Source organism: Prenolepis imparis, unplaced genomic scaffold, assembly GCF_030444845.1.
Source record: "Prenolepis imparis isolate NDT839.2.m4 unplaced genomic scaffold, iyPreImpa1.0 SCAF_5, whole genome shotgun sequence".
In the NCBI taxonomy this organism is placed as follows: domain Eukaryota; kingdom Metazoa; phylum Arthropoda; class Insecta; order Hymenoptera; family Formicidae; genus Prenolepis; species Prenolepis imparis.
In genome coordinates, this window is record NW_028141163.1 from 10,840,559 (window position 1) to 10,859,474 (window position 18,916).

General features: G+C 33.8%; 1 protein-coding gene across 15 annotated transcripts in view; it reads right to left on the reverse strand.

Moving 5' to 3' along the window:
• Positions 1-18,916, reverse strand: part of Raskol (Ras GTPase-activating protein raskol) — a 370,271-nt gene that overhangs the window by 121,418 nt on the left and 229,937 nt on the right. For 9 of the 15 annotated variants that reach the window (XM_083037555.1, XM_083037556.1, XM_083037557.1 and 6 more), the window contains one exon: positions 7,579-7,650. The exons of 2 other annotated variants lie outside the window; for them this stretch is intronic. In XM_083037555.1, the coding sequence (XP_082893681.1) occupies positions 7,579-7,650 (72 nt within the window). Of the gene's footprint in view, positions 1-7,578; positions 7,651-12,139; positions 12,254-18,916 lie in introns of all 15 variants that reach the window. 4 more of the 15 variants (XM_083037560.1, XM_083037558.1, XM_083037563.1 and 1 more) reach the window with 2 other exon arrangements.

The following is an 18,916-nucleotide window of genomic DNA, read 5'->3' on the forward strand; positions in this document are numbered from 1 at the left end:
ATAAAACGGCTTTGATTAATTTTACTAAACTGTATAGTAAAATTAATCAAACACATTTTATATTTTATTGTAATAGATATTATTTTTATTGTGATAAATATTAATCGGAGAAATTCTCATAAAATTCTTTCCATACTATATTGTCCCACGATTACCATGATTTTCAGGGTAAATTCTAAGAGAAAATTCTCTCTGTGTACATATAATAAATCACGTAAATATCACGTATATTATCCAAATATTTCACAAATAGGGGAAGATTGATTTAAATTGGTGTTTAAGAAGTTTCGAACCTCTAGAATATTTCATGAAACTAGCACATGCCAGGTCGTCGAAAAATAAGAAATACGGAGATATCGATAAAGAGGCAGAAAAATAAACAGCACAAGACACAGATTGAAGAAAAGGAATAAAAATTGAAAAACGACAATTCAGAAAGAACAGATGACACAGTTTCGTTGATATATATTATATATTCCTTTTTCTCAACTAGATTTTGTGGTGTTCGATGAGATATTCACACAAAAATATATATTACATACAGCAAGTGTCAACTTTCCTCGCGAGAAATATGCAATCGTATAAAGCACAAGATTATCAAAAATATAATTTAATCTTTATAGGTATCATTTAAAAAATCCAACAAAAGCAAATTTATTTTTTTTTTAATTTGAAATATCTAAATATACTTATAATTCGTCATAGTATTTCTTATTTATGTAAAACGTATATATAACATAATCAGCTATATTTCTGGGGAAAAATAATACAATATGCTCGTTATTTATAATCTCATTCATATATATATAAAAGATTCAACATATCTTTTATAAAATTTATTTATACGCCATGCGTTTCTTTAGAATTAATCTTCTTTATCGTATCTTCGCGTCCGATCTCCTCGCAGCGAGGAGTCTACATCAGCAACATGTATAGATCTGATCGGTGTAATTTCACTGACAGCACGAGAAGGTGGCATCGTGCGAAAGTGCAAGCCAAACGTGATGGCGAGGCACAACCGGTTTCTACCGAAACGAATTTCAAGATGCGCTAACGACAGCGAAAGCGGTTCAATGTCGTTAGACGATGTACAAAAATACGACACGCTTGATTACAACGTATTACTACGTAGCTACTGATAACGACATAGCGAAAAGCAGAGAAAATTTAAACCAATTTGAAGTTTCCTAATGCAATATTAATAAATTCGAAACGTAACACTTGAAGAGCATCTTGTATTTTACGAATGTTTGTATTTTATTTTATTTTTATATTATATCATGAAATAAAGAGAATTTTTGTAAAATAAAAGTAATATATTTTCGCAAATAGGCGAACGCGTATCGTCATTTCAATCTCAATTTTAGATCCTCGTTCAGCGTAAACGCATAAATTAGCGAGCACTCAGTTCGCTTCATAGTGTAACAGCGACGACACATCAATTAAAATGCATCGAGGACAGCGTGCCATTTGCATCGAAGGAGAAAATCTGATTTATTTCCAACACAATTTCTCCTCCACTTTTTCGCACCCTTTTGACCGGTGCTGCTAGGTTGACCTTTAATCGATCGAGCCACTTTAGCCAATCTCCAGAATCAGCCGATAGCGATCACGACAATTTCTCCACTCTCGACACAACAAATTTCTCATACATGTATATGCGCACGGCAGCTGCATGCGAGATATAATTAAGATTATCCGATTGTCGCCTATCGTCACTTTTAACCACGAATGCACCTGGATGTCGAAAATTTCTATAGCACCTGAGAGATATCTCTACTTTTAATTCCATATCTGTTTTGTCATCTTTAATTCGTATAAAAGTAACAAACAATTTCTTTTGAATTATAGTAGATAGAACTATAAAAGAGAAGAAAATAACAAAGATTTATTTCATCATATAGATTTATTCTCTATTATTTACTTTGTTAAAATTCTGCGCGTTCCGTAACACAAAACTGAAAAACTAGATAATTTGCTTTATTCAACAGAACCATGAGAGAGATGACTCTTCACTTAAAAATTCACGTATTTGTGTGAAAAATTGATACCGTTTTTAATTCAGAAATCAGAAACAAAAGATACAGAAAAATCATGAAGGAATCTTTTACTATCTCTTTTTTTTCTCTCTCTCTCTCTCTTAATTCAAGAATTTAACAAAATAATTACTCTTCAATTTTCATAATATATTTTTATATAAAAAAATAATTATATCATTAATTAATTAATATATAATATTATATATTAATTATATATTATATTTTGTTTTTGATTTCTGAGTTAAATTTAACAGCATATGGTTTTTTTACAAATGGGTAAATATGTATGAAAATACATATTGACAACTAAAAGCACGTCTTTATTTTTTTAAAGCAACGCATATTTCGTCGACGCAAATGTTCACCGGCTTAAGCATCCGCTCATCCGAGCGCAGTTTATCAACGAACCCGCATCGGATCGGAGCAGCGTGCACTTTACCTACTTGACGTTCCCCTGTATTACTTACGCTGCTTCTTTTTCTCGTCTTTCGCGCATCTCTTCGTTCACGATGTAAGCAGAACCGGCAAACACGTGAGCGAACCGGTGCCACGGTTACAGAACGAATTATTTTTAGCGCTACGGATGCTACGTCGTCGCGTGTGTCGCAAAGACTCCCGTTGTTGGATATATGAAAAGAGGCTTGGAGATCAGCTCGAGCAAGAATTTTCGCTATCCCGTCTGCTATCATGTAAATAATATTTTTCCCGGAACATAAAAATCGTTTACATAATGCGGTAAAATTCTTGCAAAGTCAATTTTCCGGGGTTATTTTCATCTTCAGTTTTCGTGGAATTTGAAAAGAATTGTTTACTCAAACTATAAACAAATATTTTCGAAAATTATCTCCATCGATATTATAATTATAATACGCTCAATTATTTGTAAAAAAAAAGTCTTATGAAGTGTCAAAAATCGACACAAAACTGGACGAAATATAGAAAAATTAATGGAATGAGAGATGTACGGGAAATTAGTTTGAAGAACATTTTTCTCCGCTGATCAAACTGAAACGCGATATAAAGAATTGTACTAATTATCTATTTGTCCACAAAGTTTCGTGTAATTTGAAAGCGAAAGATCGATTCGTAAATGGAGCAGAGTTCCCTCTCCACGAATCGTTGCGATACTCCTTGATAAATGAGGTCGGGAGTGAAAGAATCCCCATTCGCGTAACTTTGCCAATTTCCGAAGATTACTTTTCCGACCTTTTTATCGTCCTAATGCAGCGAGCGTCAGTTAGAATGGCACTCCAAACACGAAAATACATTGTGCATTGTGATGCCACTATCGCTTTGCACTTGCTCACAGAAAGTGCACGGTTCGCTTCTCACTTGATAAGAGTTTTCTACGGAACGTCTTTCCTATTATAAGAGTTTGAGACGAAATACGCCAAAAATAAAGGGTCGAAAAAATTCAAATCTCTTTTTATATGCGCATTTTACACGTAACTTTCGCTCTCTTTTATCTTTGTTAGGAAAATATATTTACTATGTTTCTAAATGTGCGAATAATATTTATACAATTTCAATGCATATTATAAATGTCATTTTTAAATGGGGGGGGGGGCTTGAATTATATGTATAAATTATATAAAAAATTAATTCAAAGTTAAATCAAAATATTAAAAACATTTAAATACCTACAAATTTAGTACGTGTTTTATATTATCGTTATTTCTGTGTAAATATTTGAATTTGCGATGAAGATAATAAAAAATATGGTACTTTAAGAGAAGCAAAATTGAAATTATTCAGACAAGATTCTCCTATTTTTTGCTAAAGGATATGTTCTAGAAATTTTACGATCCATCGTTATAATACTTTATTACTTTAACCTGGGCAAACTTTTTACTTTTTTTTCCAAATGAAGCGCTCTTTCAACAGCGAGTTCAAACTCGTTACCAGCAAAGTTATTTTCCTTTATTTTGCATTTAATATTTTAATAACGAAAGAAACATCATTCGGATAATGTTAAGTTTTTCAATTTTTACACGCGCCACGAATAAAAAAACAACTACATAGAAAACACACCAAGAACATGACTAAACACGTAATGTTACTTAAATAAGAAACTTATATTATTTTTATATTATTGTTACCGTTATTTTTTTACATTATTGGTATTACCGTTGTTATATTATTTTCGTTATCTTCTTTTTATTACCTTTGTTCAGGTTCAGCGCTGCTAATATAAATACCTATACATTGCATGATTCTCTATCTCTGACACCGATCTTATGACATTTTAGCAGAACGCACGCGATTTATTGTAGCTTGTATACACGTGTATCGTTAACGGAGGTAAAAATTGCGCGAAGGGAGCGAGGTGATGTATCGATCAGTATTTCCAGGTCGCGTTCTATCATACGTGCGATTAATAGTTGTTGGACGCGCGAGAGAGCTTCCTGCGAACCCGTATCGTCGGGAAGATAAATTCTTCGGGAGATACGACGCGAGCAGACCTTCCCGACCAGGGCGAAATTCCAGCAGGAAAGCATGTGGATCGCCTCTAATGGGCGCGCGATGAAATATGCACGACGTCCCGCAGAGCATAACGATTTCCAAAATTCCCCATTCGCGCACGGCGACCTACATATATACATATACACGAGCAAACACATATTACATATATTATGCTACGCATACACAATTTCCAGGCGCCCGTATAAACGCGAAACACATCGCGTATCACTGGCGCATTAACCTGGCATTCAGCCATGTTGCATCGTAAATACGCGCTAACAATGCTTTCGCCTCGCTGATAATAAGCCACGTCGAAGACGAAACCTATTCAAACATTAGCCAATAATTCTCCTCGTATATCGTTTGCACCTCTCATTTGATCTGGTTTTTTTAATCCAAGTTCCGGCTGAGAAGGCAAATGGGAGAATTATTTGGATTAAGGTCATATTTGGAGAAGACTTTTGTCTTTTCTCTTCTCGAGTACTAAACTATCTCATAATATGTCAGGGTCTTGCAAATCTGACACTGATTTCAAAATCAATTTTCACGATTAATGGGAATTTTTTAAAAACTTGATGCTTGTAAAATACATTTAAGTTTTAAACTTGACAGAGTTATTACATTGATAAATATGTAATTTTAATAAAACAAATAAGTTTTTTAAATATACATTATCGCATCACGATTGCTGGCAGACAGAGCATTTTCTGTATAAAACGAAAGAGAGAACCGAAATTCAAAAGTTTGGTCCCGAAACTTATATCAATGAAATGGTGTCCGCATTTTCCTCGGGCCGCTTGCCAGGAAACTAATTCTTGTGCAAGCAGAAGTTATACACGAAACATAACGCGTTGTGGAAGTTGGCCACGCGACCTATTTCGTGATATATTAGACGAGTAAGATAATGATAATGCTGCAAGAAAATCATTGAAGAAACTCTGGCAACGATACAATCTTTCTTAATTTCTTATTAGATCGATAATATACACGCATCGTTTCGGCGTGATAACACAAAATAAATAAATAATTGATACACCTTTTCATTTACAATTCGCGAATAAATACAGATTCGTTTCAGAATAATATTTTGATGTATCAAAATCAATAATATAACGCAAATATAATTTTTTATCAACGTAGTGTCCGTTAACTTTCATTATTGGTGATGAAAGTTAAATGACATATCACTAAATTGTATATGTAATCTCAAAATATATCGATTTAACAAAGAAAAAATTTTTGATGCAAACCTATGAAGAAGAATAATGCCGGAAAAGAGAAGACAGGAAATCGAACCTTTCTTTGCATGCTGATGAAGAAGTAAAAAAAATGACACAGCTCAATAAAGTCAACGACGAGAAAGCGGCGAGTCTTTTCTCAAAGGAGCCGAGAAAAGACCACCTGCTAGGTGGCTGTTTACCTGACACAACATTGTCCTTCCGGTTCCGGTACATGATATTGGAACTATGTGCAACATTTTCACACGTTACCGGAAACAACCCGCATCGATATTGGTGATACTATAATGCTAATTTTTAAATCAATCATTTATATCATAATAATAAAAAATTTCCAGAAATTAACAGGATAAAATTTAATTATATATATATATATATATATATATATATATATATATATAAATATATTATACTTGCAATGATTCTTGACAAAACATGACGATTCTAGATTTTTTAAATCATCGAATTATGATGTATACGGGAGACAAAATTAATTTATAACGAAAGAATAACCAATAATATATACGAATAAACGCCGAAGGACAAGATGCACCGGCAATGCATCCGAAAGGATAACGAGACAAAGACGGAGGAACGCATGCTGCATTCGTTGCGTGTTTGCGGCTCGTGCGTGTCAACGCGTACATACGTAACGCAAGGAACGACCGGAAACACGCACGGCCGTATGTATCTGTTGGCCAAAGCTGCAACAAGCAAGCCATGTCCCCATGAGCGGCGAACGTATGCCGCAATTTGAATAATTAACAAACGCACGGTGTGTCCAGAACGCATAGCAGATATATGTATGTATCTCCGCGGACGAATGCGTTTCAGACTCGCCGACGAACCGAGAAATAAGGGTCAGTCGGCCGATAAAAACCAAGTTTATATGACCAAATTACGTCGGGGAAAATAAAAGCTCCCCTGATCTTTTTAACAATCGACTTCGCAACTCGCGGAGAAGAGAAAAATTAACAGCGTTTTTTTTTACTGCACTGCGGGGTTCACACAGTGCCGCAAAATGAACGAGTTTAACCGGGTTTGTTACATAAAGTCGTGTTACGTTCATGGACAATGTATAAAACAGACTCAAGGTTACAAAAAATAGTATATATTGCTGAAGACCACTAAAAAAATTATTTTAATTTTATCGGAATTAAAATTGAAAATATAAAATTGAAAGCGTAATTTTACTGCTAGGTCAGTGAAGCTACAGCATAATTCGCGGAAAAACTTTTATAGTATTTAGAAACTTATTATTTATTATTTTATATATATATATATATGTAAAATAATAAATAATAAATATAATATATAAATATGACTATATAAATATAGAAAATATGTTTAAAATAATATATTAAGAGTTTAATATATAAAAATGAAATAAATCTTTATCGATATTTTTATATATTTGCATTAAAATACCGCAAAAAAAATTAAATGTAAATTGTACCAGAATTATACCAAGTTACACAGAACTTGGACTACTAGTATGTTTATTTATATGAGAGCCACATAAATGATATACTGTTATGTTGTTATATTTGCATTAAATTAATGCGAATATAGAATCAACGCTCAAGTATTGAATATTAAAATATTAAAAAATTTCAATACTCTTCAAGCAACGAATAACTATATATAAATACGCATTGAATCGCGCCGGTATATATATTGAAGCCTTCGGATCTTTTCCACGAACGCGATAACGTTATTTCTCGCGGAACAATCGTAATGTAATTAACATTCTCACGAAGCGGCCTCGCAGCACGCTTGATTGTAAAATTGATATTAGCGACTAATTAACTTCGCAGACTGATTAACTAAGACTTTACCTTCATCATCAATCTGCTGCACTATTATTTGCGGTGGAAAACCTCTTGGCAATGATTGTGACTTTAACTCACCTGCAACATAAAAAAAAGGTATTATCAGAAACGTTAATTTTTTACAATAATTAATGATTTTTCATCGCACAGACTAAATCACGATCGAAATTACACAACTATATATGTATATCTCGCGACTACATTTTTCATTTCTTTTGTTAAGATATAAGATTCTGTTCCAAAATTATTCGTGTAGATTTGAGCAAGATATCAATGTGATAAATTATTATATAATGTAAATCTAGGAAAGTATTTAATATAAATATATGTATATATATACATATATTATATGTGACATTTATTCGATTTCTTTTTCGAGAACAATTAATTTGTTAAATCATGCTGAATCAAAGACAGCAGTTTCCACCCTCGATATCCACCGTACTAATATTTACACACTTCTCGACAGTCGGAACGGATTACCTCCACTAGTCCGATAGGGATGGAACCTTCTTCGAGTTTATGTACACTCCGTACATGTCTCACGGAAAAATTAATGAAAGCATTTTCATTAAACTCGACTCGGGTCAAGCGTGACGCACGATTGGATGTCCTATTGACTGAGCCTAATCCGATCAATTAAACCAATTTCGGCGACCCTTCGGTCTGTCGAAAACTGTCGGCGATTTTCTCGGGCGTCCTTTCGCAACGCAGGGTGCACAGACACATATATACATTCGTTCGTTCGGATGGCGAAACACGATGCAGTCGTGCGAACGTTTACGTGTACATGTGGAATTACGTGAACCAATTAAGGTCTTCTCGCTATCTGTTGATCTGTCGGGTCAATCTCGCGTTCGTTTGCGACACTTTATACAGTTCAGAGAAGATCGCACTAACGAAGATCGCCGTGAAAAAACCCCGCAATTATGCGTCAGATATTCTCGGGATACAATTGATACTTATTTTATATCGATATAGGAAATTCGGATCAATGTTTGCAGATATACATACTTATTGATGTACGTATATGTGTATTTCCCAATAAATACGGCTCCTCGTTTACATAATTATCATAGCGTGACAATTATGTAAATTAATTAAGTGACATGTACAGAGTCAAATAATGTTACGAATTAGTTTAGCGGCGAATAAAGCCGCAGTCATGCCATTACCGTTTATTTGCACATTATTCTCTCTGTAATTAAATTTATTTCATTCATGCCCGCTTTCGCATTTGTCAGTGAGATTAATTTCGTAAGTATGGTTGACGATTCATTGAAGCTATATTAATTTATACGAAACAAAAGCCGATGCCATATATTGTATTTATCGCGAATAATCAACGGACAGTTGTTTGAGCTTCGTTAAGAACAACAACAATATCTCCCACGCGAAATTCAAACTCCCATTTTCCAACAGTTGCGGTAATAAATAAGGTCGCTGTTAATTAAATCACCTTTGACTTTTGCTCATTGCGCACGTAAACCGGCGATTCATCTCGCGTGAAGCTGCTTTTTATTAAAGTTATAGAAAGTGGTTTGCCGATCGGCCAGCGCGCACAATTTATGAATTATTTGCAAATAATCTTCTAATATTAATGTCTTTTTCTAAAAAAAGATCGCTTATTAAATTAGAAAAAATATTTTATATACACTTGCTTCTTAAATTGTGCATACATTTCATTGTACTTTAATTTTATGCTGAATTAATAGAAAATAAAGTTATATGTCAACGGAAATATTTTATTGTAGAGAAATTAATTTTCAATTTAAATTGTAAAATTTAGTATACAATATTCTAATTATATCATAGTATATATAATTGTATGTAATATGATATAATCATTATTATCAATATATACAATAAATTTAACTATGCTCGAATATAAACATATATAATACTCTAAATTGCGAAGTATGATTCTTTAGAATTGTCAAATAAATAATAATAAAATACCGAGTTCTATAATATAATAATAAAATATCAAAAATAATAAAAATTTTACTGGTTTTTTTTTTTCGTAAGTTTCCTAGAATTATTTCTGCAAAAGAAAATTATGTATGACGTGAAATGTGTCATTGAATTTTTTGTCATTATGTTGCAGAATGGAATAACTATAACCGTTACAGACCGTTAATTCCATGTTTCTGCGCTTTTCTATGCATTTCGCACGATTCTATGTTATCTAAAATCTATTCTAGAAATCGGTAACATTTCTCATGTTGTGCAACGAATAGAATACGGTGAGAAAATACAGACGAGGATTCGAAATAAAAAAGATCAAATGAGAAGAGCGACGCTAGATCGTCCGCGTCTCTTACAAAATTTATTGCCTTCCTTTATATTTATTGCGTCACCCTATTCACATTATTACTCCCGCAAGTCGCTTGAGACCGAAAAGACTATCGTTTGTTTGCTTGTGAATTTGTCGCGACTTCTACATATACAATCTTGTACAAAATCGCTTTTGTCACGAATAAAATTGTCATAGAGCGGAACTAGGTCATAATATTAGGTCATCTTTTTTGCTCTACAAGATGGAATTAAGAATATTATTAATTTTTATGGCACACTAAATCGAGTTTAAATTCGAAAATTTTATATGAATATGCTCGATAATTCTAAATTATATATGTATCAGCAAACATAATACAGTATAAAATTAGTTATATGAGGACAAAATTAATTGTCACCATCAAGAAAGTATGCATATAAAAAACAAATTAATTTTATTTTAAATACAAATTTAAATTTCAACGAGTTAGTAAGTTTCTTAGTTGTTAATTTTATTTAAAATAAAATTATTGTGTACGTATATATTTTATACACATACATTTATAATATTGATCATAATATAGTCAATTTTTATTATTAATCTTTTATCTTCAAGTGCAAATAAATTGCTTTTTATTTAGAAATTGTATGCAGCGAATTAACAACTCATTGATTTAATAATTAAAATTACAATAGCAATCAAATTAATTTCCGTTACTTTGATCTTTATCAGTAACCTATTCGTATAATGTAATCTGTACGCAATTGTATTTCAATACAATCAAGTACAGCCGTTTGTAATACATGGTCCGTTAACAAATTGATTCATTTATATCCAAAGCTTATACGTTTAACTCGTATGATTAACAGGGCCGAGAGGAACGAGAGGAAAGGCATCAAGGATATCCTCCCTGCTGCTGTAATTGCACACCGGTTGCCTTTTTCTGGTTGGGAAACCGGGGCACATTTTTTTTCTCCTCTCGCTTTGTAAATTGAGTATTTTTTTTTTCGAGTCTCTTGATTCATTGTTTCGCGATTTCGACTGCACTTTGAAACATTCTCGCCGCCTCACCGCTTTGCGTAATCCGGTGAAAGCCGCATTCAGTGCGCGCCTCTGCCAATTTCCACGCGCTCGGTCTACTTCCGCCGTCCTAATCTAATGCGCGAAATCTTCAAGTCTCGCATACTTAGCAAGCCTAAGGATCCAAGCAAACGGCGACAGGAACGATTTAACGGTGTGAAACAAGCAATGTGTTTTGCAAATTGCGCCCGTTTTCAATTGTGTTTCATGTATATGTATATATATTTCGCAGAACAATTCAAAACTTTTCGCTGTCACGAGAAAAACTGAATTGTACGTGAATAGAGAAAATGATCAAATAATGGCAAATTGGCATTTATAAAAGAAAATGATCAAAAAATGATCAAATTGGCATTTATAAAAGATAGGAGAAGCTGGAAATTTATGACATACCTATATGTATATAAAATTAATTAATCGATAGTTAAATTTTTCTTTATTAGACTGAATATTTAATTCTCTTGTTTGACTTTGCATTTCAATCAATTGTTTTGTTCTATTATTCTCATTCTATTATTCTGTTCGATACGTATATATGTTCCATAAACTTCATGTCTCTCGTTATTAATTAAAGTTTTATATCTAGACTCAATAATCCATCATTCAATCGAATGTAATTTTTGATACAGCGTTGCGCGCAAAATAAATAAGCGAGCAATGGTCAACATTCATTCCATATACGATTTTTTTTTTTTCGAAATTTTCAATTTCACGAATAATCCCCGCGAATATAGGTCATAGTTTTCATGGAAAAACTCTCTTTGTCCCAGACCCGAAATTTCGGTCGTCTCGCGTAAAACGGCGATCATAGATCGTCCTATATTGTGGCCTTCATTGCTGCAGTTTCCGTCCCATTCGACCGACGAAACGCGTAAAAATATCGCTGGCCCGATTCCAGGCGGCTGATCTCGCGTAAACATCACGAAAATCATTCCACCATCCTTCGACGTGACCGAGATGAAGAACTTTTTTTTTAAGACAATGTAAAGTCGTGCGAATGAAAAAATAAAATCTAGTTCTAGTACAACAAAATAGGCCGATAGTTTGTGAAACTAATGAAATATTATAAAAATAATCGCTCAAAAATTAAATTAAATATATTCTGGAAACTTTTTGCTTATTATATAATTACACGCGCTTCAACCTCGTGTAAACATAATTGATAAAATAGTACTGATAAAAATACGTTTATGCCAAGAGGAAACTTACACTCTAAAAGATGATTACTATCATGCTCGCGCAACGTCGACAACTGCGGATCCAAAGTATGCCTGTGTTGAAATCCCTTTCTTGGCAACGTGGAGACTCGTCGCAATAACGGCGCTATATGGGGGCATTATTTGGATTGACAAATCCAGACTTATAAGAATATAAAAAAGCTAAGTACGCGAATGCATAAAGAAGCGTGAGCTCGTTCAGTAAGCTATATAATGTCAAGCATAAGCAGATAAGAGAGAACTTTGTTATACATATATGCAAAACTTAATTGTGTTATATTAAAATAGTAAAAAGATTTATTTATTAATAAATAAAATATTGCTCCAAGAAAGAATATACATATATTGAAATATAAATATATACAAAAATATATATAAAATGTATATAAATATGTATATAAAAATTAATATAATATATAAAAATAATATGAATATTGCATATTATTTTTTGAAAGCAAATAGAGTTTCTATAATATAAATTTTAGATTATTGCTCAATACAAAAAGAGACTTTTAATGTCCAGTGCATCAACAATAGCCGTGCATAGAATTGATAGAATCGCAAGCCCCGTTAATAAGACAAAAAGGATCTTTCAAGCCCAAGTATCGATCAATTGAGAGCCACTGTTGCAATCAGAGGGCCAGATAAGACCGACGACGAAATACGGAAACGCTTCCGTAATTCTATCGCTTCACACACATATCTGCGTAGCGAACGGGATGTGCATCGACGTACATTGAAACGGATATTTAATACAGACATGTGCGCGCATGCCGGTCCATTCATCTCCGAGAATGGTGGACTGCGCGTAATCTACTGAAATTGGCATACGCACATACACACATGCATACCCGCATACACACCGCACTATTGCACACGTTCGATGAATTATGGATAGACTGTTTTTGTAACCTACTTTTCTCTTAAAAAAGTTGATGAAAATAAATTTTGGCGCATCGCTGCAGTATTTTCCCCGGGATGAAATGGGGATTGCGCCCCCACATATTTGCTTGAAATTATCATATGTTATTACTTTAGCGACTGTATATCTCTATTTAATATAGATATATTATGTATACACCTCTATATTCATATTTATCCGGCGTTATCTTTTTCAATTTATCTCTCTCTTAACTTTTTTCTCTCTTTCTTTCTCTCAAAAGTGCGGAAGCAAAATTGTACGTAGTAGTAAATCGAATTTTTTGGAAATTATAAATATTATGTGTGAAGCAAAATCATGTCTCTTATATTTTATCCTAATAATAATTTCAATAATAGGTATGTAAAAAAATATCTTCTTATATACATCATGGATTTTATATCTGGAAAATATTTTTAAATAATGTTTCATATACAAATACATTAAAACAAGCTATATAGACAAAACGGCCAGATCATGTTACTTCATCTATCCATGTGCAGTTAATCGAACTGCATATCAATATACTGATACATTGTGACATACTGTTAAATTTACACGCATTGTCGCCGATTGTGGATTGCGCGATATACCGGTTATTATTGTCATATAACGAGTGCCGTTTCATTAGTCAGCAAACAGACAAGAGAAAGCGCAGTCAATTTCCAAATCACAATCACGTTTAAACGTCAACAAATGCGCAAGAAATTTGCTTTCAGAACTCGGTAATTCCTACGATTTATTTTACCGTATTTTTGCTCCTAGTCGTATCCGCGATTTCGTAATGCATTGTGGCGTCGCGCAGTCTCATTCAGGAAAGTGACTTTGAAAGAATTATCGCGCGATGCAACACTTGTATAATATATGCAAAAATTTATTGTCAGCTTCTCGGATATATTTTTAAAAATTTTTCAGTGCGGTTAAAATTTTAAAGCCGATAATATATATTCTATTTTAGCTTTTTCTTTCGAAACAATTTAAAAAAAAATAGATTTCTATATCTTGTAAAATAAAATTATGAATCTAATTAATTCAAAAAATTAATTTTATTAAACTAAATATCTTTTAATTTCATGAATATATATCTACAATTAACAGCGCGTTCGCGAGATATTCAAATCGCGAAAGAAAGGCGGTAAGGCGCGGCTCGCAATAAGGAAAGACCATCGACTCACTAACCACGCTGCATTTCCGGCGTGGAATAAGCGGACGCACCTCTCCTCGCCGTACAAGGAGAGGATTGACTCATACGACAACGTGGGAGGAGATAGATCTAGCCTATTACTCGATATGATGATTGAAAATTGGATTCCCAACTGATTTCTCCGACCATCTTATTTAATGGTAATTTTGTATAATTTTTGATATCAAAACAATTATTCCTACACTCCACTTTCAAAAATAATACATCCATTTTATATAGAGTTCTTTGATAGAGAGAACTTTAATAAATTCATGTTTCAAATTTATTGCTGATTATTTGATGAAAGAAGAAATTTCAATTTGATACGAAAAAGAATGAGTTTATCGATATTATAGCTGCATTACGATTTTACAACGATTTTACAATGTTATGTTTGGTTTGTCATCGAGATCATATTATTAACTTATACCCAGTGTTCGAGAAAATTTGCCAAGTCGAGTGATTTTTGACGAATCGGGCATATTTACAGTGTCTGAAGTTGGCACGACATTTTATGAATTTAAAAAAAATAGTAAGAGTTCTTATAGCACTTTTCATAGTTCTACAGTTCCTGATAAAAATTAAAAAGAGTTCCGCATTTTTTATATTAAAAAATCAAAATTGAAAAAATGTGCTAACTTCGCGAATCTAGCACGACACCTTCCCTCTAAAGTACTAAAACGCGTTGAATAATATCATTTTTGGAAAGAGTTCCCGATAGTTCTACGCAAGATTAGCATATATATGCAATTTCAGATCGATATTCATCAATTAATAATTTTTAATCGATTTTTAATATCTACGTCCAGCACATTTAGTGAAAATGTGTCGTGCTGATGATTTTCCGTAGTTTTAACGGTAATTCTCTACAATTCTATAAGAGTTCTATACTTTAGAAACATTTTTTCAAAGAGTTCCGACTGTTTACTATTTTTTAAACAATTTTTCACAATTACGTCCAGCACGACATTTAGTGAAAATGTGTCGTGCTGATGATTTTCCGTAAGTTTAACGGTAGTTCTCTACAGTTCTATAAGAGTTCTATACTTTAGAAACATTTTTTCATATAGTTCCGACTGTTTACTATTTTTTAAACAATTTTTCATAATTACGTTCAGCACGACACTTAACAAACATTTTCACTAAGTGTCGTGCTGAACGTAATTGTAAAAAATTGTTTAAAAAATAGTAAACAGTCGGAATTCTATGAAAAAATGTTTCTAAAGTATAGAACTCTTATAGAACTGTAGAGAACTACCATTAAAACTGTGGAAAATTATCAGCACGACACATTTTCCCTAAGTGTCGTGCTGAACGTAATTACGAAAAATTGTTTAAAAATAGAACACAACATATTGTTTGAACCCGGCTTGAAAACATCATATATCTTTATTGTAGACTAAAAAGAAGCTTCATGTTAATTTTGAAGCAAATCGGAGGTGATGACATTAATATAGAAATTTATCTTTCGAGTATATAAAAACATTTACGATTCCAAAAATAATGATTTTCGCAGAGATTATCGCTGTCGTCCAAATCTATCAAACATAAGTCGCAATAAAAACAATATACCTGTTCTAAATTTCCTGTGAAATAAAATCTCGCTTCCGCTAATTGCTTCTTAGGATAATATTTCGTTCGAGACTATGATACAAAACTTTGAAGATGAGCTTGATAAAAGCGATATTTTTAGGATGTTTACTATACGGAATGCAGTAACGTAACAATGTTAATATAACAATACTAAGGTCTCAAATGCTTTCATATTTCGTTTGTTTTTCGTAATTTGCAACATAAAAAAAATTCTGAGTAATTTATTCATTTGTTTTACTGTATATCAATATCTGCAGAATAAGAATTAATGTATAAAAATGTTTAAAATTTTATGCAAAAAAAGAGTAAAATTTCCCACAAAACATCAATGTATACGACGCTGTATTAGTCTGCTGCATTATAGTAAATTCCTTCGCTTCTATTTGTTTTTCATTTCAGAATATACATATAAATTTCGGATATATACATGAAGAAGAATATCTGCTGAAGTTTTGTCACAAAGCGACAAAATGTTTGTTTCTTAATAGATGAATTTCGAGATTGCACATATTGAGTTATTTCTATAATTGCTTAATTGTTTAAATACTTTTTTTGTCCGCATAATTAAAAAAATTAATGCGCAAACTTCTATAATTCTATATAATGCGATAATATAATGCGAAATAGTTCAGTTTTGTATACAAGTTAAATTTTCACTTAAGAATATCATATTTCACTTTTATTTTTTATCTTGTTTCTAAAATCAACTTTTTGTTAACTAACTGTCTGCGATCAAGCTATCAATAACAATTTCATATTGACATAGAAATTGATCGAATAATCATTATAATTTATAAAACATTCGTAATATAAAATCGTAAAAGTATGAATTAAAATAATGAATTGTATGTTCAATAGTTTCAATAGTTTAGTGACGAAAAATCGAAAATACTCTTTTTTCGCTCCGAGATTGAGCAATTATGTTTATAAATTTAATATTATAAAAAAGAGTAACATTTTGGAGAGATGATTTAGTAAAAGATTTGATACATTAAAAGATGTGTATACATTTATTTCCTACACTCGTAGAAAATGCTCGAAACTACACCGACGATATATTATATATTCACGTGTATAAGCATACATGTACGAAAGAAATATGTACGAGTATTAAAAGATAAAAATCTCCGCGATAAGAAACTCGATGACAGCTCGACATGTAATTTCAAATTTCGAGGTGCGATGTGCAACACTTAAAACCATTGAAAATTGTGAAAAAAGTAGTCGGCATATCTAGTTTCAGTTTTTTGTTTACCTATTGAAGAACCGAGGCCGAGCGTGCCATATAAGGAATAAGAGATAAGCTAAGCGCGAGAGAGACGGAAGAAAGGGAATAGAGAAAGAAAAAGTCGCTCGACGCTCGAGGCACGAGTCCGCGTGGACTCGAATGAAAAAGAACGAGACACGACGAGGAACGAAAAAGGATGCTAGAAGAAAATTCGAAACGCCAATAAGACGCGAGGTTTCGCCAATAAAACGAGATGTTTTGCGAGTGAAATAAATTTCGATTTTTCTATTGGATTGAGAATCGAACGACTTTGGACATTGGTCATCGCTCGATGACTCCGCGCGGATTATTTAGGTCGCGATTCCGCGTGTATTATTTAGCATTTAAGTCGGAATATTCCGTCGATAAATCGTGAGATGCAGATCACAATACATCTCCCAAACCACGATTTTTCAATTAAACTATTGATTATGATTATTGGCAAGCGATAATTTCTCAGATTTCACAAGCTTCATACATTACGATTATCAATACTTTGGCGCATATATTTTTCTATAATCAATAAATAATGATATAAATAATTCGACTCACCTTTCGCCGGCAGCAGTTTTCCTGTAGGAAACCAACCTCTGCGTCGGGAAATGTCCTCGTAGAAGCTCAGCTTCGAAACACTTTACACTCGCGTTACTTTATTTCGTTGGCGACGAGCGGCGACGCCCGGGTTTCAACTATCACAATCTTCGACGCGTTTCGGTAAAACGCAAGAAACGCGAGAGCTTATTCGCGCACGACCGATGCTCCATTTTCGCATCGCCGCTTTTCTCAAGGCCAAATTATCACAGGGCCTTATCGAACGACGATGGCGACTTCCTCGCGACGCACTCAAGAGTCGCCGATATTCCCGAATTTGCGCTATATTTTATATATACAATACTTGCGAACGCAATCTAGAATGCTGCCTTCTACTGCACTTTTGAATTGTTCGTTATCAACGGTCGCACACTCCTCGCCGGGCCACGACGAGTATTAATTAGTGTCTTTACACCGTTAATTATCGTATAAATCCGATCGCGTCGCGTGTACCAACATCACGATCTCGATTGCGCACGCGAAATTGATCCCGTCGGCCGAGAATATCGCGTAACGGTTCGTTTATTACTGCTGGTCAGTGCCAGTTACGGAACGTGCCACGTCGCGACAAAATGGCCGAGTTGGAATGGAAGGGGGGCGGCCGAGTACGTGCGAGCTCGGCGACCCCCACCACTCCAACTTGGCGATATTGTGGCGACGTGTTGCGCGTTTCGTAACTGCCACAGACTGCCACGAATAAACGTACGCGAGATTTATACGATAATTAACGACGTAAAGACACTAATTAATACGCGTACTTTCGTGGACCGGCGATGAGCGTGCGACCGTTGATCACGAACAATGCGGAAATGCATTAGAGGGCGTGCAGCATTCTAGATTGTGTTCGGAAATGTATTCACCAAAATGCAGCATTTAACCGACCAATGAGAGACCGAGGATCTCTTTGTCCTGATTGATCAATCGAGCTCTCACTCTAGGTGAATATATTTTCGAACACAATCTAGAATGCCGACTCCTAGCGCACTTTTGAACTGTTCATGATCAATGGTCGCGCGTTTCATCGCCGGGCCACGAAAGTATGAGTATTAATTAGTGCCTTCACGCCGTTAATTATCGTATAAATCCGAACGCGTGTACCGACATCGCGACCACGATTGCATACGCGAAATTAATCTCGTCGGCCGGGTGTCTCGCGTAACGGTTCGTTTATTACTGACGCCGGTCGGTGCCAGTTCCGGGACGCGCAACCGCGCAA